The sequence below is a fragment of the Alosa sapidissima genome, chromosome 12, assembly GCF_018492685.1.
Source record: "Alosa sapidissima isolate fAloSap1 chromosome 12, fAloSap1.pri, whole genome shotgun sequence".
NCBI classification, from domain to species: Eukaryota; Metazoa; Chordata; class Actinopteri; order Clupeiformes; family Clupeidae; genus Alosa; species Alosa sapidissima.
In genome coordinates this window covers 28,773,973-28,796,287 of record NC_055968.1, presented here as the reverse complement: position 1 = coordinate 28,796,287, position 22,315 = coordinate 28,773,973, and the positions used below count along the sequence as shown (strand labels likewise).

The 22,315-nt window shown below is 40.1% G+C and overlaps 1 protein-coding gene and 1 long non-coding RNA gene across 7 annotated transcripts; both read left to right on the top strand.

Annotated features, from left to right (window-relative positions):
* Window positions 1-168: 168 nt before the first annotated feature.
* LOC121678476 lies at window positions 169-2,821 on the top strand. Its single transcript, XR_006021241.1, has 3 exons — window positions 169-673; window positions 2,166-2,207; window positions 2,387-2,821. It is a non-coding gene; the product is annotated as an uncharacterized LOC121678476 (long non-coding RNA).
* A 7,731-nt stretch (window positions 2,822-10,552) lies between these two features.
* On the top strand, window positions 10,553-20,874 carry lhx9 (LIM homeobox 9). Of its 6 annotated transcripts, none has more exons than XM_042058042.1 (6): window positions 10,553-11,062; window positions 11,718-11,777; window positions 12,092-12,294; window positions 12,755-13,113; window positions 16,147-16,349; window positions 19,687-20,874. In XM_042058042.1, exons 1-6 carry the CDS (start codon window positions 10,889-10,891, stop codon window positions 19,741-19,743), a joined length of 1,056 nt encoding a protein of 351 aa, XP_041913976.1. In that variant the 5' UTR covers window positions 10,553-10,888; the 3' UTR covers window positions 19,744-20,874. The 6 variants fall into 6 exon arrangements, with proteins under 6 accessions (XP_041913976.1, XP_041913973.1, XP_041913972.1 ...); XM_042058039.1 differs by lacking the exon at window positions 19,687-20,874 and adding an exon at window positions 17,144-19,209 and having other exon boundaries at window positions 12,758-13,113; XM_042058038.1 differs by lacking the exon at window positions 19,687-20,874 and adding an exon at window positions 17,144-19,209.
* Window positions 20,875-22,315: the final 1,441 nt, after the last annotated feature.

Sequence of the window (22,315 nt, the reverse complement as noted above, 5' to 3'; positions counted from 1 at the left end):
ATTGTTTTTATTGGCTTTAGCTTACAGTATCCACATAGTGTAACATTGTCTAAAAGACCAGGATGAGGAAAATCATTAAACTGAATATATGCGAAATCTAAATTAGTACAGGTGAGAACAGAGTTAAGTCGTCTGAACACCTGTATGACCACCACCACATTATTATTGCATGCCCAATACAAAACATTGGGGGCGCAACAGAGGCAGAACTCACGACGATTACCAAATCGACGAGTGCTTGTCCTTCATGGTAGCATGCTCGACAGCACTGACGTGAGGTTCGTGTTACCAAGAAGATGTCAGTTTTTTAATGCAATGTTTGCGTTATTCACATAGTCTACTTTAGTGGACGTTTAACATTTCAGATGCTAACGTTAGGCTATCAGAGGCGAGTATAGTGTCAGTCGTTAGCATGTTGCGTTCTTCCATGCACGACTTTACATGCTCTTTTATGGTTAGATTCAGTACGCTGATGTCAGTCGAACTTGGCAAAAGCGACAAGTCTCCTGGGGTTTTGCACATATCGAAAAGTAACTCGATTCAAAGCAGAGCTGATTCTCATTCATGTATCGGAGCATCGGGTCCCTCCGATGGAAAAAGCCCAGATAATGCAAAAACACAACTGACTGCCAACGATCTAGAAATCCACAGGCTACACAAGAAGGCATGTGAGGTAAGGACATAGGCAAAAGATTTTCCAAAATATAGGTGAAGGAAAGCAGGAATTCGCCTCGTGGTGTTACACCGTCATGGAATCGTGTAGCTACATGGGTAGTGTCTGATGGTGACCGTGGTCTGGCAATTGATGAACTATTGAAACTGTTTTGTCATTCATTTTGTAGATGTCTACAACTATCGTGCCGACCTATAGTCTACTTTTTCACACAATGTCTTCTTCGTGTTTGAGAGACCTTCGTGAAATGCCCAACTGCTTCAGCTTGTCCAAAAAATTATTTACAATCCTGTGACACGTTGGTGGCGTCAAGAGAATTTCCCTACCTCTTTAGACGCCACGAAACGGCACTATGGCGAAACTGTGCAGACAGTGCCAGCGCCACCATGGTGAGACGAGATGCCATGCGAAATGACATACCATGTCACCAAAGAGCCGCAGGCCTTTCTGCCAATGTAGCCTGTCACAGCTGAACCTAGCAGTCCCTCCTCTTGAAGCAGACTGAGATGACGGCCACAAACTTCAGAGTGGCTCGCCAACTGCCTCTGTACTTTTAAACAGACGAGTACACAGCACTGTAAACAGTACCCTTTGCACAGGTCCATTGTCTCCGCTCATTATTCCAAAACCATCTTAAATGAAGACCGACTTTAAAAGAAGTATGGATCCTTTGCATAGGTGCTTCCTCTGTGAAATTCTCACTGTTTTTAAGTGGCAAAACACCAGCAGACTAATGCTTGCTTCACCAGCAAGGAAGGTTTACTGACTTTATCAGTAGACCTGCTTGGTGAATTACCTAATGGAATAACCTGTTATATGAATAGCCTCTTTTGGCATTTATATTGCATTAGTTTATGCTATAGCCTAAATATCACAAGAAAGAAGCGGCCTCTTCACAAGCTCACCAGAATCCAATATTATCCAATAGTACATTGCCAGCTGTGACAGGGATAAAACATGGCATCTCTCCAGTGCAGTATTATGGTTACAAATTATTTGTGGCAATTAGTTTATTGCTAGAAATATTTTGTAACCATAATAATGGCCAATATAGTATATCACAGAAATATATTTTAATCAAAATGTTTAGTTCCTTTCAACTCAACAATAACAAAAACAGCACTGGAGGGATACCGTTTTATATCACTGTCACTGCTGGTAATGTAAGTGGTCACAGCACTGTGCTAGCCAATCATGCAACCAATTTATCCTCACAGTCCCCCTCACACAGAGTGTGTTAAACACATGGAGTGAGCCAACAGCTGGACTGTGGGAGTTATTTTTTATTTAAATATTTATGCATTATTTTCCCTTTTTCTTCAGAAAAATCAAGTCGTTCTTTGATGTGAATCAGAGGGCTGAGAGTTGTCTGACTTGTGTAATTTTCTTGTTAACCCACTACATAGCTGCAATCACAGAATGGCTCTGATATATTTTTGTCTTATTTTCTTCCTTTCTGTGTTTTGTTTGTACAATCTATGAATATTCACAGGCTGAAAAGAGACTTTACATTGACCCATCGACAGGATACAAGGTATTCACAGCTTTTGCTCATCTCAAGAGAGGAAAGTGTTGTGGGAGTGCCTGTAGACATGTAAGTTTTGTTAACCCTAAATCAATGTGATGGTGCACACCAGCATTTCACATTTGATACCGCCACATACCATCTTGTTCTGACTTGAAACACTAAATTGCTATGTTTTTTTTTTGTAGTGTCCATATGGCCAAGTCAACGTAGAGGATCCAGCAAAGAAGAAACATTTCAATTCGTTGTTTTACGTGTGACGATGTTCTGAGGTAACTGCGGGAGTTAGTATGCCAAGTGTAGTTTGTGCTCTCTCTCACTCATTCTGGACTGTTTTGAAGGACTGGTCTCCTTAACCACATTTGTTTTAAGTGATGAAATACCAGGAATCCAAGTGCAACCCCCATCCCTTGAACCAGCATGAATCACAGTTATCCATTGTGATTTAAGTCTCAGAGCTATTGGTCAGCTCCTCTCTTGCAAAGGCGCATGAACTCAAGCCTTTTGTTTTAATCGTGAATATTTTATCATGGCTGGTGGTTTGTTCTTTTGATGTCTCTCGACCCTAGCCTCGATGTTGCCTTGATATTTTAAACATGTTGAATAAAAACATCCAGCTGGTCTCTCAGGCTCAGTGCAATGCTGTGCGTTGATCAAATTACACGTTTGGAGTGATTGCACAAAAACCAATCTAACAGGTGATAATGACCTTGCATTGAGTAGGAGTGTGTTGACATTGCAATTGAGCCAAAATAAGATGAGACACAAAAGAGCAGAGTGTTGACCTTTATTAACCTATGCTGTTATTAAATTATTAAGAACGAAAGCCATGCATGTACCATAAGACTACTGGCCCCTAGAGGATGGAGAGGACATGCCCTAACCTGACCTTTGTAACTGTGTCATCACCGAGAATGCCCTGTTTGCTGCACTCTTGGCAAGGATGGTGCATATGCCTACAGGCATGTTTACACCTGAAGCACTCGGCATTCTGTTCACATTAAAGAAATGTGCCACCTCACACTGGCTACCTCAACTGGACATAACTCATTTTATATTCAAATTGCGGGTATATGTATATTTGAGTTGATACTGGGAGCTGGGGATAACAGGGAAATAAACCTTCTGAAAGAGAATTTAGCATCAGGTATTTTTTCCATGTTTGTTTTGATATGCAGGAATGTTGGTGACAATCTCATACTGTGCATGGAAGGCTTAGAACAGACTACTGGAGGAAAGAAAATTCTTCATAGCAGGAGCATTTCTAACATCCTAATGCATGTCTAAAATAGTCAGAGGCAAAGGGCTTATGCAAGATACACTTTGACACCATCTGATTGAATGTCACTGTTAACAAACATGCCACACACACCAACAGGCTCTTTCTGCCCCCCCCCCACACACACACACATCTTCATCTTGCACAACAACCTTCTGGAAAAGTATTGCGTCTAAATTTATTTGTGGCTTATCTCTCAAGACCAAATGAACTCCCTATTAGACCACACCAGCACATTGTTCCAATCCATAGCCAGAGAAAAAATGTTGATTTTAAAACAAAATGGACAGTGGGACAGCATGCATGTGTTTTTGTATATATACAATATTTTATATACAGTATATATTATTGATTGGATAACTGGCCCCCTCTGCTCTCCCAACCAAAACATAAAACCCTTCCATGTGTGCTTGCCTGTGTCTGAAGGAGCAAGCAAACGGTGTCTGGGGGAATGTGTCTTCAGCAGCCACAGCAGCAGCAGCCCAGCCCAGCCCATCACAGCTGCCTGGCAGCTCGGCCACAGCCTCCAGTCTCCCACGTCAGGTGGGTTCCCAGGCTCAGGGAGGCTGTGCTGATCAAAAGCAAAGCCCTGCAAGCGTCTACAAGGAGACTCATGATCTCAACAGCACCAGGGTCGGGCAGCTTTGAGAAGGCTGGGGGGAGAGAAAAAGAGAGAGAGGATGGTTGAGTGGGAGAGGGAGGGAGGAAGGGGTGTGTGGGTGGTGGGGGAGAGGTGGGATGCGTCGTCAGTCGGGATGAGAGGCAAATTTATTTTGGCGAATTCTGAGCCGGATCAGCGGAGCGTGCCGGCAACAACATTTTCTAGCGGGGAGGCAAAGGTGTCACACTCATCAAGTACCTGGACCTGCCTGCCACGGGCCCCTGCGAGTTTTGCCTAGGGACTTGTCTGTCACGTCGCAGTAGATGCATTGCCATTCAGGGCTCCCGTTCCCCAGCTCCTGCAGCCCTGACCATGAAATAGGCCAACTTTCATGTCTGCTTCATTCCTCTGCGTCCACAGACTACAGAGATGGCACAGTCTTGGGCATCTTTTTTCCCTGTTTTTTTTTTTCTTCTCCTTACTACTACCCCTCCTCCACCACCACCTCCTCCATTTCTCAGCATTGGGTGACTGAAACACAAACACTGCATGGTACTTCGTGTCAGCCCAAGACAGATTTCTGTGAGCCTTGCTCGAGCAAAATAGGAAAGAAAATGTCTATGCTTTCACGTGTCAGGACCCAATGTTAAAAGTGGTAGCTGTTAGCAGTTGTGTGTATTTGAGAACTAGTTTGGGGAGCACTGGAGTAAAAGCTAAATCCCCAGAAAAGGTCACCTTTTTAAGGATTTAACACATGCATTGTGTATTTAATGCAATTTATTTAAACATGAGTCAAAGTTGACATATGACTTAAGAATTAATGAAGATCCCAAATTTCCATATTGTAGTGTATGAACAATGTTATACAACATAAGTAGAATATTACTTTAGCTTGGATGCATTAACAGTAGCATTTGAAAGAGAACAAAGGAAACCTGAAACCTTAACAATCTGTAATCGTCACAATATGTGTTAGACTCAACAGCTGAAATTGGTTTATTTTATTACTGACCAGGCGCACAACGAAAAGGTGTGATGATACATCATTCTCCATGTCCATAATAAGAAAATTACGGGGAGATAACTCGTTTTGGAATAAACTATGATAACATTACTTATGGGCTGATAGGCTATAGCCCAAATGAAAGGGCCATGTGTTTCTCACTGCACAGTGACCTTCAGATGCAGCATATGCTACAATGAAGTGGGGCACCACGCGAGAGCACGGAGCCAAAGCACCACAGACTGGAGCCAGTTCCAGGCAGCGCTGTCCTCTCCAGATGATGCTGGTCTAGGCTGCGAGCCCTGCGGCAGAGTCAGAGGACGGGCAGGGGTATCCGCATCGAGCAGCCAGAGGGGGAACCGAGGGCGGGCCATGATACATGGGGCATTAGCTATGTGTGAGAGTATATGAGCAGCTTCAACAAAACATCAGCATCTGGTGTGTGCGTGTGTGTGTCCGTATGCATGTGCGTGTGTGTGTGTGTGACTTTATGTGTACAATATAAAGTATGTGGCTGTGAAGATATAATGGGAAAGTATATGTGTGTGCCAAGTTGAGCAGCAGCTGAGCAGCCCCCGCATCCCTGCAACAGAGACAATGTCACTCAGCCCCAAGGCTGCGGGTTATGAAGTGGTCAGATTCATAGGCTCCCCTGTGGTAGGAGCCAGGGCCCTGAAAAAAAGCCCACAACATATCTGAATGACAGTCAGGATGCCAGATTCCTTTGGACAGGCCTGCAAATAGCAGTGCAGAAACAGCAGGCATCACTCCTGGTGATCCAGCCAGTCCACCAGGCTCCACGATGCCAGATGTGGCATCCTCAATTACTCCAAAGTCCAGCCTCATACTTTTTTTAAAATCATGGATCATTTGTTTAAAATGTGGGCTGCAATAAAGACAAATAAATATATAGGCTGATTGCATTATTCCACAGATTTTAGCAGAAATTCCCTGTATTGATAAACTCATGGATTTCCTGTGAAAATCTAGGAGGAAGGTTATTGGTCTGTGTTGGCTACTTTAATTGGGCTGTGGGTTATTTTAACGGGGGAGTATTTGGTAAAGATAGCAACCAGGGACTTATGATTCAAGTTATAAAGCTCGTCAATCCATAATCAAGGATGAAATAAAACCAAATGCCTTGAAACCAGGTTGTGCGTTTTGCCGATTTTGTCATGGCAGTAATTCTTTGCTCTGCTCCGACAGTCGTGTGTTATCATTTGCTTAATAGAAGGCACTGGCCGCTAGTTCACTAACTTCTCTCCTATCAGTGTTTCTTCCCAGTGTCAGGAGACGATGGCTGCGCAACGGAGATTGCCCTCTGAAGTGAACCCACAGAGCCAAGATATAACTTTCAGAGGAAGAACTTGACTATACCGATGGAAAAAAACAGCCATACTCAGTGGCGCATGTTGCAACAACAGCCGAGCCACAGCTGCTTTATAGAACTATGCTGAATTTAGGACTACGCACCAGAACTGAACTATTCTGCCTCCTCATTGCTCGTGTTGTGTAGGTTATCAGACGGTTGCGCAAACGGCTAATACGGAGTTCTTCGATATGGGAGAAAGCTTGCTTTGAATTTGCCAATAGGCTACCTCAAAGGGTAGGCTATAGGAGATTAGCCTTTTATAAAATAATCAAATTTCGATTAAATCGACGGAAATCTCGAGGTTACGCAGATTAAGAATGCAAATGAAGAATCGTCAGTTGTCAGGGTGGTTATTGAGAAGACCCGGACCCTAAGGACCATTCAAAACAGCACTTTTCTTATAGTGTCTTTGACGACATTTTCAAATAATTGCCAGTGAATCAGTGACCATCACAATCCATCATCGTGCAGTGATATCTCGTATTTAATTGTCCTTTCATTTATCATGAATTAAACTCTTACTCGAATTACGAATAAATATGAAACCTGCACTACTTCAGGCTAAGTGGTGAACAATGACAGGCCTTTCGTCGAGTGTGGCATTTCAAAAGGCCTTGCGAGTTACCCTCGCCTTTGCACCTTCGCTTAATTCATTTGACCTTAATAAGCTCAACGTGTCTGTCAAAACCACGAAAACAGTATTAATTGTGAGGAGCAAGAGTCACAGTCAGTCAATGAACTCCCGTAGGTGTGCCGCGGGGTTATGAGCGCAGACATGAAGGTGTGACACTCTTCGTTTTGGATTCACCAGGTGACGCCCACCTATTGCGCACGGCCTAGCCTTGCGGATAATATTTAGGCCAATTGTTTGAACAAACGATACAGATGCATATAAATCTGCCGAGTGTATCTTTAATGTTTATAAGTGGCTGTAGTGTGATTGATTTTTAAATATTATGGGAAATGTGGCACTTATTTTCTCCACCCATACACACCAACTCCAAAACATAAAAGGCGATGGTTGATTCAATCAAAACAGTCATGTAAACTATTTGCTTCAAGGGGTCAACTATAGAGTTTCTCTATAATAAGTTTAAAACGTCAGAATTCATATTGTTAAGGGTAAGGGGACCTGGGTTCGTCCCAGACCACAGTTTGGGCATGACCTCCAAATATCGAATATTTCCTGCCGTGGATATTTCCATGCAAGCTCCTGATGAGAACCTACATTGATCAAGAAAATGGTTAATAGGCGTGTGATTAGGAGGTAGCCTATGCATTATGCTTCTGCTTTTCAGCAGGCTGCTAAATGTAGAATCCTATGTTGGTCTGTAATTTATAGTTCATCTTTTGTATGGCGTATTTGAACATAAGTGTCTGGGTTAGGCTACATTAAATCTTGTTCAGCACTGGGTTATTTTAATTGACACACCCGGGGACTAGGACAAACGAGGGACACCCCCTTTCCACCGATTTTCTCCTCTCTCCGGTACTACACACTTATCGCGCCGTTTCAGTTTAGTCCTAGAGGATGTCCAGCAGCTCCAGGTAAGACGCATCGCACTGACGTGCCCAAATAATGCCATTATACAGAAGGCAACATTTGATATCCAAAATGTACCCTATCTTTTGCACTTTGAGTCAACTAGAATTTCAGATGGGAAAATCCTCCAGCCTAATTAGCAAGAACTGCATTAGCATTTATGACAGATAGCAAGTGAAGGATGGCGAGGGGGTAGACACAAATACAGTCCTGTTAAAGGTGTAGGCTGACACCGTATGCTGAATGAAAGCATCATGTTGTTAATTAATTTTGTCGTCTGTTGATAGCCTATGTTTATGCTCTCATTACACTCAAAAAGTAATCGGAACTGGTTTAACCTATATTACTTTTGTTTGTGCTCTATAAAGGTATATTCAGACCTGATAAATATTTCCAATTAAAGATACAGTAAAATGTAATAAATTAGGGGTGATATTTATTAACTTGAAAATGGGTTTCTCAGGAAAAGCAGAGGCACGCTCCGTCGACAGACACATTAAAAGCATAAAATGCTTTATACTTTTTAAAAATTAGTAGCCTATTTTGCATTAATTTCGATCAGTTAATGCTATATGTTATATTTATAGGCTAAAGCTAAAAGCTCAAATTAGACAATATATTCGGGATAGATTTTCATGTAGATTAGGTATGGTTTAGGTCATAAATTACGCATTTACTCTTTCTGTAACGATAACCCCCTTAGGATTTTTTTTGCCTTCCACAAAGTGTCTTAGTTGTTTCTTTAACGATGCATTTAGACTCAACCGTGTTAAACGGAATTAAAAGAATCAAAGACGCATATGAACGAAATGTAGGCCTATGTAAGAATAATGACATCATTGGTCTGCCTAAAAAATAAATACATTGATTATTCCATTGTCTCAACATAAGGCCTATGACGAATCCCACTGCAATCGATGCAAGTTAATTAAATGTAATATCATCAGGAGGACATATCAGTTTGTGTGTAAGGTGGTGTCATTTTCACTCACTCAGTGGACAACAGTATGAAACTGACAGAGCGAAAATGTACTCGGTTAAGTTTCCGCCAGCTTACCTCATACAAACATTGGCAATAGCCTACGTTATCACGGATCACGGGTCTTTGATAGGCCACTGTAATAAACCACGAACGATGCCGTAGTCATTATAATGTAACCGAATGTCAGATGCAAATGTAACACCTTTATTTAGAACTGTTGTGGACTGAAGCACCCGCACCTGCAAGTAATCCTAATTTGAGGAATTCCTCTTTCAGATAAGAACCGGTCTCCTTTGTCCACGTCCCACACACTTAGGCTACACACACAAAACAAAAACTAAATTCGGATCAATAATCTGAGCTCAGATTGCTCCAAAAGAGAGGGACATCAGCAGGATACATTTCACAGTGCAATAGTGAGCCAATGCAATACCCTGATACAGAAACGCCCGTATTCACCTTGAAAAAACAACGGTTGTCTAGTGTCTAAAGGCAAGCGCTTTAACCCTGTTGTGAGGCAACTGGTGTGTTATTGGAAGCTGTGATCAGGATTTAATGGAAAGGCCGGAGAGTCTTTACAAGACGTAATCGTATTAATTACAGTGAAAGGAAACCCTGCTGATTTCACTTTAAAGGCATTTGAAATGATAGGGACAATCCTTGTTGTAGCGGATAGTAATGACGCCCTTTGGATAATCAAACACAAAAAAAACACACACCTATTTTCTGGTACAGCCAACACATCCTGTCATTCAGAGATTTAAATGACAGAGATGATATCCCTACCAAAGTCAACCGGTATCTTATCATCAATTTACGCATACGGAAAGGTCGGAGAGCACGGAGAATTTGGAGAGGCTATTGCTACATATTCCATACTCGCATAACACAGGATTGAGCATGTTAAAAAAGCAAACAGAAAATCTTAAGAACTTACACAGCAGCAACATTATTGAAAATGCTTGCACATTTCAGACAACATTCAATGTAACTGTATTTTAATAGCAAATAATAAACTGTACATCATATGCATTACAAGTCATCAGTTTCAGCCATTTCTAAAAGTTTTTTTTTACGCTCTGTCAATTTCATCATTTTTTTGAAGGCTGCAGTCCTCATGTAGCCATTTGAAATTGAGTAAAATTGAATTAGAACTGAGTAAAATTAGTCAAAATGATCTCAACATCGTAAAGACTATAGCCTATTTTAAAACTCACATTTAAAGGATTAAAATAAAAGTAGGACAAACCATTTCATCTTAGTTAAATGGCTGTCAGTAATCCCTTCCATAATTTAACTTTACGTCGTAGATCCTAAACTGATAAATAATCAGTCAAAAAAAGAAGTAAATTGTCAATACCAAATGCTTTCTCCAGGCTGGTGCTGCCCATCACAGGGGGCTTTGTGAAGAGAGGGACAGGTCTCTTTGTTGGAGAACAGAAATCAGTGGCAATGAAGAGATGGGGAACTCCTCCTACCCAATGATCCCAACTGGGCAGGCTTGTGCTCTCTCTCTTTCACTGCACAAATAGGACACGGCTCTCCAAAATCAGCCAGTCCCAACCTGACCTTCAACGGCTAAAGCACACTAACAAGGAAATTGAGGACTTTTTTTTAATTTCCTGAAAACACAAAAGGTTAACGCTGACAACAATATTAGGTTATTCTTTTGGGTTCTACTTCGACTGCCTTATCGTCTGGACTATACTTGGTTTTCTTGCTGTGGGTGTGTGTGTCTGTGTTTTTTCCCTTTCTTGCAAGGAGGGGGAGTCGCTCTTAAGATTTCCTCTGCTCCTGGACGCTTCATATGTTCAGTTGGTTTCCAACAAATTGAGGCATTGCAACTCATCTGTGTGAATCTCCAACAGCAGATCTCAGATGCGCTAAGATTGCGGAAAGGAAGGCTGTATATGGAAGTTGTGGGGTGCAAGGCAAAAGAAAGCAGTTGCACATTGCGTCCAGCAGCCATGCTTTTCCACGGCATCTCCGGGGATCACATTCAAGGAATCATGGAGGAGATGGAGAGGAGATCCAAAACGGATTCTCGTCTCGCCAAAGGGGTGCAAATGAACGGAAGAGAAACGGTAAGATTTTAGGTTTTATTTATGAGTTCTTCATTTTCGTAATTTCCTCCAGTTCCACTCACTACAGCCATAGTTCCGATGGCCTCAAGATGCTAAGAAGTCGGTAAAAAATCCACTTAAGTTTAGTGGCAAGACTAGCCCTATCGACATGACATGTTTAACTCGAGTGAGGGATAACAAACGATCCGACCTCATAATTGCATGAATCCATTGGTTCCAACATGAGGTTAACACGAGGCTACAACTGTTTGTTTAAATCACTAAAGTGCCCAAGACCATAATTATGGATGACAGATCATTTCATTGTAATTAGGCTACTGCCCTATGTATTAGGCTACTGATTATGTGCTTTCATTACCCTGCCAATTATTGAACTCAAACCATTTGAAGCAACTGGTCCCAAGTTTGTAACATTTGTAAGATGAAAATGTCAAAAAGGATAGGCCTGTATTAACAAGAAAACTGTATTCAAGTTCTCAAAAGTGAGGGACAATAAATAAACTAACTTACAGGCTGATGCATGTAGCATACATCTAATTAGGCCATATCTGAATACATTAACAACATAACGAAATATACATGTTCATTTTTGTCATCAATGAAAAATGTAAAACGACTCTAAATCACTGTTCAATTCATCTTATTCATTTTCAAGTCATTCCGTGAATACACTATGCTGTTTGGCCATACCTCTGAAATCAACTTGGATTTCAAAGTAAGCAAATTATAAATCATATTTACATTTTTTTGGACAGCACAATGTAAAACAATTTAATAGTACAGTAGCCTAATTCAACGAAACCCTTTTATACACGGTTATTGTCAGTTTGCCCTGGCAGAACTATACATTTAGGATGTGACACATTTAATTAAGTAGGCCTAGATGTGGTTTAGATATTTTATTTAAAAAAAAAACTTACAAATAGACGTTTACAATATGTCCCAGGTCTGATTTTATTCGTATATTTTACATGCGTAATACTCTTGACTGCACTCTGTTTGAATGATGTTTCTGTATGATTATCCCAGACAATGCCCAACATGAATCCAGAGAAGCCTGCCCTGTGCGCCGGCTGTGGAGGAAAGATCTCGGATAGATACTACCTGCTGGCTGTGGACAAGCAGTGGCACCTCAGGTGTCTCAAGTGCTGTGAATGTAAACTGGCCCTGGAGTCAGAACTCACATGCTTCGCCAAGGATGGTAGCATTTACTGCAAAGAGGATTACTACAGGTAAGAACAAGGTGTTTTGGAAATGGTTACTGTTAATATCGTCTTGGAAAATGCTGTTGGACTTCTGGATCGCGTCCTTAGAAAACATAGAAATGTAGCATGTGCAAAATGGATCCCTTGCATCTTACATCGTCGTGTAGTAGTCGTGTAGTAGTCTGCATGTAAAGAAAACTGTCATAATTGATTTCCATTAATTGGGATGAATAGATGCACATATACTTCATACCAAACCCAGTTCTGGTGATGGTTAAGTCAAGCAAATGATACTCAACATACGTGAACATTGTCTAGACATTTAAAGGTTAAGAATCAACAGGCTCCAAGCGTCATTGTTTTTATGTTACCCTACAATTCAAATGATCTTCATAAACCTCATTAAATACATATCTAGGCCTATATACGAAAAATTAGTTTTGGGGCTGATTAAGGAGAAATTGTAAATATGTTTTTCCTGTTCCAGAAGGTTCTCCGTGCAGAGATGTGCCCGCTGCCACCTCGGGATCTCGGCCTCGGAAATGGTGATGCGCGCGAGGGACTCCGTGTACCATCTCAGTTGCTTCACGTGCACCACCTGCAACAAGACACTGACGACTGGCGACCATTTCGGCATGAAAGACAACTTGGTTTACTGTAGGGTTCATTTCGAGACACTTGTGCAGGGAGACTACCACCCCCAGTTGAACTACGCCGAGTTAGCGGCCAAAGGCGCAGGGCTAGCTTTGCCTTACTTCAACGGCACCGGCGGGACGGTTCAGAAGGGAAGGCCCAGGAAAAGAAAAAGTCCGGCCATGGGGATAGACATAGCCAGTTACAACTCAGGTGAGTCGGCTGTTGTGTGTGGGTGAAGCTGAGAAGAATCAAATATGTGTAATGTCAAAACGCACGTGATCTATTAGCCTATATCATTGTCGCGCTCGCTCATGGTCATGCACAGAATGTGTGTGTTTGTGAGTGAGTGTGTGTGTGTGTGTGTGATGTTGACCACATTTTCTTATGACCAAGCACACTTCTTATGGCAGCCTACCTTTTCTTATTTACACAGTGTCATATGACTATTTAGAGAAGCGACGCATTTGGAGTGTTCCAGATCTGTCCTTTTAATATATTCTTATATTGTGTACCTTATTTCAACTATAGGCCAACGCATTCCCTAAAGGCCTTGATTCCTCAAATGCTGTTAATTATTATTATTATTATTATTATTATTATTATTATTATGCTATTAGCATAGGCTATAAAATAGATGACGTTCTAAATTGTTTAATTTAAATGGACCTTTAATAATCGTGCAACAATAAATTGTCCTATAATAGCCTCATGTACAAGTACCGATTAATAACTGCATAACTGTAATGTTGCCAGTTCACTTATCAACAAGATTTAAAGAGTGAACTCATGACCTACGCCCATCCACGTGCAAGAGATCATAGTAATTTGGTCTTGCGGCAGAGGTTTTCGCACGGAACGGTTTCTTTATGTTCCCTCTGCTTGTGTAGGCCTAGTTGGCAAAGCCGTCATAGCCCTGCATTACTTTACAATTCAGCAAGAAAAAAACTTATATTCAAACACTGAATGTCGTAGCCTAATCCATGCCCGCAGTGCTTCTTTTGTTGTCGCTGTAGCAATTAGTGTTTGCTTGAGAAAGTTTGGCTTTGTGTGCCAGGTCTCTGCTGTTCTTCATGAATGGGGAGAAGTGAGGGTAATCTGCGTGTTAATTGTTCTGTGTTAATTAAAGGTGACGTCGGAATCCCTGGCTTGCAACCAGTTTTAAAATGGCCGCTTGAAGGTCACTAAAGTTCCCAGCATTAGAAGACCATAGTGGGCAATGGAACATTTTTTTATTGAAAACGTAGAAGCAATAGCCTGGTTTCTGATGCAGAATAAGTTTTGTGACATTGCCTCTATTTGTTATCATAGTCGTCATAGTTGTTCAATGTAGCCTAAGCGTAATCGACCAGAAGATGTAGCCCACCACTTCCCAAGTCTTACAATAGGCCTACAATTGTAGCTGCAATTTCATCTCTTATCATGCCATGTTTATTTTTGTTCATTTATCCGTCATAGGCTATTTATTAATTTTAAAGCGGATGATAAGACATCGAAATTATTGTAAATAGTTTATGCTTGTTAGGAATATCAATGATATTATTCATGAGAAACCTTGCCTTGTAACCCATTGTTTCCAAACGTAATCGGATTTTAGGGGGACGAATATTTAAAACAGCCACCGGGCCTACAACAACGAGAAATGTATTTTCAAATCAAATCTTGTAGGCTATTTATCATTGGAACATTTGAACATTTTCACTCTAATATTTGCAATAGCCTAATACGATGTGTTGGTTATAGGATTAAAAACGAATAGCCTAGGCATATCCTAACGCAAAATTCCAGCTTGACTGTTGTTCCTAATTTATCTCCTTGTACATTTGCTGACAGAGACCCCTGCTGGATGATACTGGACTAAAATAAATAAATAAATAAATAAATAAATACACATTATTAGTGGTTTAACGACCAATATGCATATATTTTTTAATTTAAATAGAACAGGCTTGAATCCGTGCAGAGGAAAACAACAACACTGGTCTGACCGTTAGATAAGATGTCAGTAGGCCTATGACCCATAAAGACATTCAAATAGCTTACACACTCGAAAACTCGATGCAATATCATTGATAAATTGTCTAAATAAAACGCGCCTGCTTCGCAGTATTGATATTGTTGAGCGTTATATGGTCTAAAACATTTAACAACGCTTACATTTGTAATGTGGTCTGTATCCATTTTCCGTAATTTCAAAATTCTGTACACCATTTTAGGCAGAAATAGCCTAGTCCATAGACACTGCTTATTAAAAAGAGCAATATCAAGGAATTGAACATGGGCTAACAAGCAACTCGACAGTGTAGGCTAATTAAGTGGTTTTACAATTAATAGGTATCCAGAATAAACAAACCACTTGACAGCACAATCATCTGGTAGGCCTGGATGAGATGACATTTCTAAACTACATTTTGTGTCACACATCGTTTTGGAAACCAGTATGGAATGGCAGGTTTTGTTGTCCTCATTAACACCTCACTGCCAACATTATCAACACCCAGCCATGGGCTGTTTGAAAACAGGTTGTCAACTTTGAGACCCACATGCAGTCCTACACATTTTCAGTATATGGGAACTTTGAAGGGCATGCAAGGCTGAAGAAAAGTTTAACATTTGAAAACATATTAAAGAATATAATATAATAGAATACATCAAAGAATGGCATAGGCCTATCTAATCAATAGCTTAATGTAGGACCTTATTAAGTAGGCTAGCCAGCTTGTGTGTTAGAAAAAGCTAATAGAGTTTTTGGCAAAGCCTACTATTTATTTTCATAAATTTTCATTTTCCTCAGCATGTAGTATATTATAGAGATTTACTTGAGTTATCTACAGAATCATTCATTTTGTGTGCTCTTCCTTTTTAGTCAAACAGTAATAACTGATTTTGGCTCTTTTAAATTAAGCATCCCTGTCTGCATATTTCCATTAACACTCCCGATTATGGAGCACACAGGCGAACAGACCTCAGATTTCTCATTTAATTAACAACTTTGCTTGTTTTATTTTGCTTTTTTTTTGCCTCCCCCCTCTCTCCCCCCAATCTCTTCATACAAATGTCTTAGTGGAGAATGCACCGACAGCTAGGACCTGCTTGATCAGCTGTGTGCACTGATCAACACTTCAGTAGGCGCGGAGACTCCGCACACCATCTGTGCATCTCTCGCTCTGCTTCTGACGCCAGTCTCCTCTTCTGTCTCCTCCTCCCCCCCTCCACCTCCCCCCCTCCCCCATCATCCCTGCTCAGGTTGTAACGAAAACGAAGCGGATCACCTGGATCGAGATCAGCAGTCCTACCCACCCTCCCAGAAGACCAAACGCATGCGTACGTCCTTCAAGCACCACCAGCTCCGCACCATGAAATCCTACTTCGCCATTAACCACAATCCGGATGCCAAGGATTTAAAACAACTGGCCCAGAAGACAGGCCTGACCAAAAGAGTTCTACAGGTAAGCCCTCATTAGCTTACAATGTTACTCCTCTTCCCATTCCCAATCTCAACCCAAAACAAAAGTCCATGCCTCGTGTCTCTGTCTGTCTGTCTCCCTCTCCCAAATCACCACATCTAACATCTTCCCTGATCAGAGGATGATTTACCCTCCATGCATCCCATCTCTTTTGAGTTTACACTTTTAATGAGTTTTAATGTAGAGACTTATCTGAAGCTGTTTCTGTGTCATTGCATTGAATTGCCAAGTTGTCAACCTGAGTGTACACCAGGTCTTTCAGAGCAGACAGTGAGAGAAATGTGTATACATGTTTCATCCACTGCTTATTGTTAACGATTCCCAGACATTTGGTGCAAAATGATTATTAGAGATGCATAATGCCAAAATGAGTGAGAACCTTATTTTTCCTAAGAATTTGTTAAAATCATTAAGGGGGTATATAGAATATACTATTTTATGTCATATACCACCATGACAAATCATTCTGTAGAAGTCCAATGTAGGACAATATATAGCCAACATCTGGGTGGATGCAACATTCTTGTACCAGCTGGCTTTACCTTCCTGATTTTGAAAAAGATGCAAAAACAACAATGATCAAACAACAACCACCAAAATTGGCTACCTGCTCTCTTGCAGTATTTCCTTTAGTCACGCAGATGCTCTTAATTATGTTAATGAGCCAACAAATCTAAAATGTAGATTAAATAATATTTATAAAATATATCTAAATAATAACAAAATGGCCTGTCAGAAAGTAGACACTTTAAAAAGACGTTGGGATTGGTTTGCAGGTTTGGTTCCAAAACGCACGAGCCAAATTCAGAAGGAACATTTTGCGGCAGGAGAATGGGGGTGTTGATAAGGCCGACGGTTCGTCACTGCCTCCGCCCTCCGCCGATGGCTCAGCGCTCACCCCCCCCAGCACGGCCACCACACTAACAGACCTGACCAATCCCTCAATCACTGTAGTCACCTCAGTCACCTCTAGTCTGGACAGCCAGGACTCGGGGAGCCCCTCACAAACTACCTTGACAAATCTTTTCTAACACGGGATTACATTTTTTGCTCACATTACTTTCTTTTTTTTCTTTTTTTTTTTTTTTGTCTTCCTCCTCCAATTTTACATTTATAATTCTGATTATTAAAATAATAATAATTATTATTATTATGATTAAATCAGACACACCCTCAAGTCACCAGGGATATATCCCTGGACAAAGCGAAGAGCTCAGAAATATAATTATTTTAAAAATCATATTGATGTAAAGCATTGGCATCTGCTTGGCAACTGAGTTCGCAGTCAATGTATTTTTAGATATTTGTTTTTGTGTGGAGAAATTCTGATCTTTGGTAGTTATGTCAAGGGGCTGACTATCATTGACTTGGAAGATTGCTAAAGAAATAATTATTGGGACTGTTCAGTTTGTGTCATTTATTTGATTTCTAAATTGACTTTATGGTGGCTTATGTGTAATTTAACTTTAAATCCCATTTCTTGCCCAAAAAGAAATATGTATGTAATATGCGCTATGTCTGCAGTGTTCTATTAAAGCATATTTTAATATTTCCTTTGTGGAAATGTTTGAAATATTATTTTGTAGAATGTGCGGATAAAATCACGACACCATATTCATGACAGATAAATGTTTTGTTAATTAATTCGATTGTTATCAGACACAAGGCTAGAACAAAACAAATTGTTGCCAAGCAAATAAATCATATTAATAAATCCTATGACTGGGTGTAAAACAGTATGGTACCTTTCAACAGCAGGTTAATTCTACATTTCTCGATTTTGTCTGAGTGGTAAAACTCAACAAATACAAATAGATATTGTGCTGGAGACCATGTATTTGTGATTCAAATTTTCAAATGGATAGAAAGCTGGAGGATGGGCACTGTTTCTTAATTGATTGTCTTACATATACCAGAGAGCACTTTTCTAACTAGTATCAATCAGTTGGCTTCACAGTAGTTCAGCCCGACGGTAGTCCTGACACATTTGCACAACGACATGTAGTGCCCAGTGAAAAGTGCATTATTTTCATGATGCTCAGGGTGACGACGAGACTCTGAAGGAGGGAAGGTGTTGCATCATTTCATGGGGTGTAAGGGTGGTGTTGTGGGGATGTAGAGCTGACTACAAAAAAATGACCTCAGACAGCAGGAATATTGTGAAGGAGCCAATCTAGAGAAAAAAATGTCAACCATGTTTTTTTTTCTCTTTTTCTTTTCTTTTTTTAATATGAAGATTTTTTGGACTGAATTTCTTTTCTTTATGGACACTTGCCACTGAACAGACCAAAAAATAATCCTGTTTTTTTTTTCTGGGTGCTGAAGGGAGAGAGGGACAGAGAAAGATAGAGAAGTCTTTGCTGGGGTTTTAACATTTCATTGTAAGTGTCGAAATCTGTTCTAATGTAGAACAAAAAGCGGTACTTTAGATCTACTCAATGAAGTAGATGCTTAACTCAGTTCTACTATGTGCCTTACGCTATAACTTGGAGGAGAGTTTGTGAAATTCAGGATATATATGTCGTTTGTTATCTGATTCTTCACACCCTTCTGACGCCTCACTAGTTTTGTACTGTTTTTTGCATCTTATCTCTGAAGATCTTTTTAATGGTGTATCCTGTTAAAAAAAGGGGGCGCGATGTCACAGAAAGCAGTTGTGCACTCTTTCACATATAGTTGGTAAATCCAAGAATCTTATATATTGATCTTCGTGTTAATAGTACAGTTAAGTGTTTTATCAAGATTGTCCATGTTTCCTTGTTTCTTGAAAAAAAGATGGTGTATAGAAACTATTTCCCCTCACATATTTATGGACCAAATGGTTGTTATATATCTTATTAAATTTTGTGTGAATAAAAATACTTTGCTTTAAAAGAGTTATTTTTCATTACACCAATTACCATTTTTATGTTGCCTCTCAGATGATTTGACTGTGTTTTGTTCTGCCAGACACTTACAAATGAAGCAGCATGAGTGGAGTGATTGATACAAATCAAATACTAAAAGAGCAAAGATGAAAAATGTGTGCTATTATTTCTCAGTGTTGATTTTTTGCTCCTCCAATCTTTCACTGTGTTGAATATTTTAAGGTAATGCCCCATGGATTTGCACAAACCCCTGTGTTCAATTAAATAAAACAGGAGCTTAGGCCTGCTTGGTATTGCATGAACATAGTTATCTTTTTTAAAACATGAAATCACAGGAATGTAGGAGCGCACACGTTTATACATTATTAGGACTGAGGTGAAACTAAATGCATAGCTCTTAAAGTCAGGTTGCTCTGTAGTTTAATATATTGTTACTCTATGATTTCTTTCAGGGAGAACAAATCATGGGGCATTACAGCAATACTTCCCGACGTTTGAAAATTCCCTAAAGTATTAAAAGAAGGGGGAAACTTTGATGGGGAATCCTCACCATTGAAGACACAGACAATATTAGGATAAGATGATAGCGTCCACAAAAAAAAGAAATAAAATCAAATAAAAAAATAAATAAATCAACAACAAAGCAAATGAAAATGGATGGACAAACAGCTTTAATAATGCCCTGAATGTTATGACTGACTCTTGGAGGGAAACACACAATATATGAACCTTCCTTACTGTAGAAAATTCTTTCACATTGCTCTTTGTAATTAAATGTCAATGGAGTAAAGATGCTAAACTAATCGTATGATAGCAATGCATTGCAAAACTGTTATAATATTATACTTGTATATACCAGAGCAACCTTACAGTAAGAGCAACTGTGTAGTTCAGCTGACGCACAAGTCCTCATGAGTGCATGTTTTTACACACACATATACACACAGACACATACACATACACATACACATACACATACACATACACAGACACACACACAAACACACACACACACACACACACACACACACACACACACACACACACACACACACACACACACACACACACACAAACACACACACACAGACTATGATGATGACTTAAGCCTGCTTGCAAAAAATGTCCTTTGTTGCAAATGTCATTTTCATGACTGCAAGCAAGCCCCCCTAACAAATCCAGCAACAGAGTGTCCATCAACTGGAATTCTGGAGGAGACATTAGAGGTGGAATTTGGCCATATGGCCACATTGCATAAAAGAGAAATATAAAAACAAAAAAAGATGAAAAAGAGATTAAAAGAATTAACGCTTTGCATGCACCTAAACATCAACATTGTGATATTTTGATTAATATCATATGTGGCTTCATTTGTTATTCAGCTGTAAAATAAACAGGAACATGTCCAGTGTCAAGCCAGTATGTTTGCATGAAAAAAAAAAAAAAAACAATTTTAGGACAGGACAGTTTCTTTACCTTTCTTATCAACATTTGTGCTGTTGTGTATTTTTCCATGAATGTTCTAAAATAGGACATACCATCGTGCCAGCTATGTTTTTAAATAGTTGAAAAAAATATTTGTTTTGGCTCATCTTAATCAGTTACTCTGGAGTTTCTTTTTTGTAAATAAAAACATTTGTATGTGCGCTTCCATTCTTGTACTCCAGAACCCTTACAGTTTTGTAGTAGCATATGCACTCTTTTGGGTATAGTCCCATCTCACAGAATCCTATGTGTCAGCAGTCAGTCTTAGGGGGCCTCAATGAATATTGTCCCTTATGAGAGCCAGTAAACAGCAGTGTGTCGAATTCCTCTCACGTGGGAAACGCCGAAGACATGGCTCTCAACCAAACCTCGGTTCACTGGGGTGCCACTTAGTGTTTCCTGTTTGAGTGGTTGGAGGCTTATATTTTGCATGCCTGTATGACAGTGTACACAGTGTGTTCACCTGATAAATGACTATGGCTGTATGTGGTAATGCATCAAGCCAAGGGCTCTGCTGTAGGTGTGTGGTGCGGCTATGTCCAGCGCAGAAAATTCAGGCAGTGGTTTTTTAGAGTAGACTTTTTTTTTCATTTTCATAAACTAAAAGGATGGCTTAACACATCTTAAACTTAAACACAGATCAATCATGTGTTTAATTAACCATTTATGTTTTCATGATATATATTCAAACACATCAAGTGTGTGTCGTAGGCTGGTCACTTTTGTTGTTGTTTCTTGTCAATTAACTTCTTGAATTACACATAATGTGAATGTAATGTGAGACTTGGCTTCTGTTGTTGCTGGAGTGAACATGCAGCCGACTGTTGCTAGATGCAAACGATCACAGATTTAAAACAGACGCAGGGGAGTCTCGTGGTTATGTAGCCTGGGGGACATTCAGCACAATGTACAGAAAGCTTACAGAATCTGAAATACACACACTGGACAAAATGTCAAAAACACTCTAAGAAAGGCAGTTTGTATTGGTGTAATGCATATATATATGGTTTGGGCTGAATATGCACTGTGTATTGCCTTATCCTCTGAGAGTTGAGAATTGATGGTCTTTTTTTTACTGTAAGAAAATACAGTTCAAAACAGATGTGTCTCTACGGGCTTCTTGAGAAGGTGAAACCGGGAGGCATCCTCAACAGTGAAAGCCCTGGGAGAATTCTGCTCTGATAAGCCCAGCGCACAAAGAGATCAAAGAGCACCAACGATAAGTCGACCAGGGGTGGGTTTTCAGACAGAGAGAGAGGGAGAGAGAGAGAAAGAGAGAGAGGAATGACCAGGAACAGGACTGGGGCAAGGACAGGCTCACCCTAAACCCACCTCCACCTTCTCCACCCCCACCTCCTCCACAAACAAACACCCAACACATCAGAGGTCCTCTCTGTCTCTTCAGGAGATGATGAACAATCAAAAACTGAGGAAGAATGTGTTTTTGGACTGTATGTTTGGTTCTTAACCAATAATGGTTAGACACTACATATACTGCACTGTCAAGCAAAATATCTACATTCACCGTAATACAAATCAAGACAGCTGAAACCTAATTGTTGCAGTTATAAATAAGACTGTATAATTCTATATCAT

What these genes read in the sequence shown, in the direction of transcription:
- lhx9 (XM_042058038.1), top strand. Translation starts at nt 10,889, where the DNA reads ATGGAAGTTGTGGGGTGCAAGGCAAAAGAAAGCAGTTGCACATTGCGT. An exon ending in AAATCAACTTGGATTTCAAA is followed by an intron (nt 11,778 to 12,091) that starts GTAAGCAAATTA and finishes TGATTATCCCAG; the next exon opens with ACAATGCCCAACATGAATCC. An exon ending in TGACCAAAAGAGTTCTACAG is followed by an intron (nt 16,350 to 17,143) that starts GTAAGCCCTCAT and finishes ATTGGTTTGCAG; the next exon opens with GTTTGGTTCCAAAACGCACG.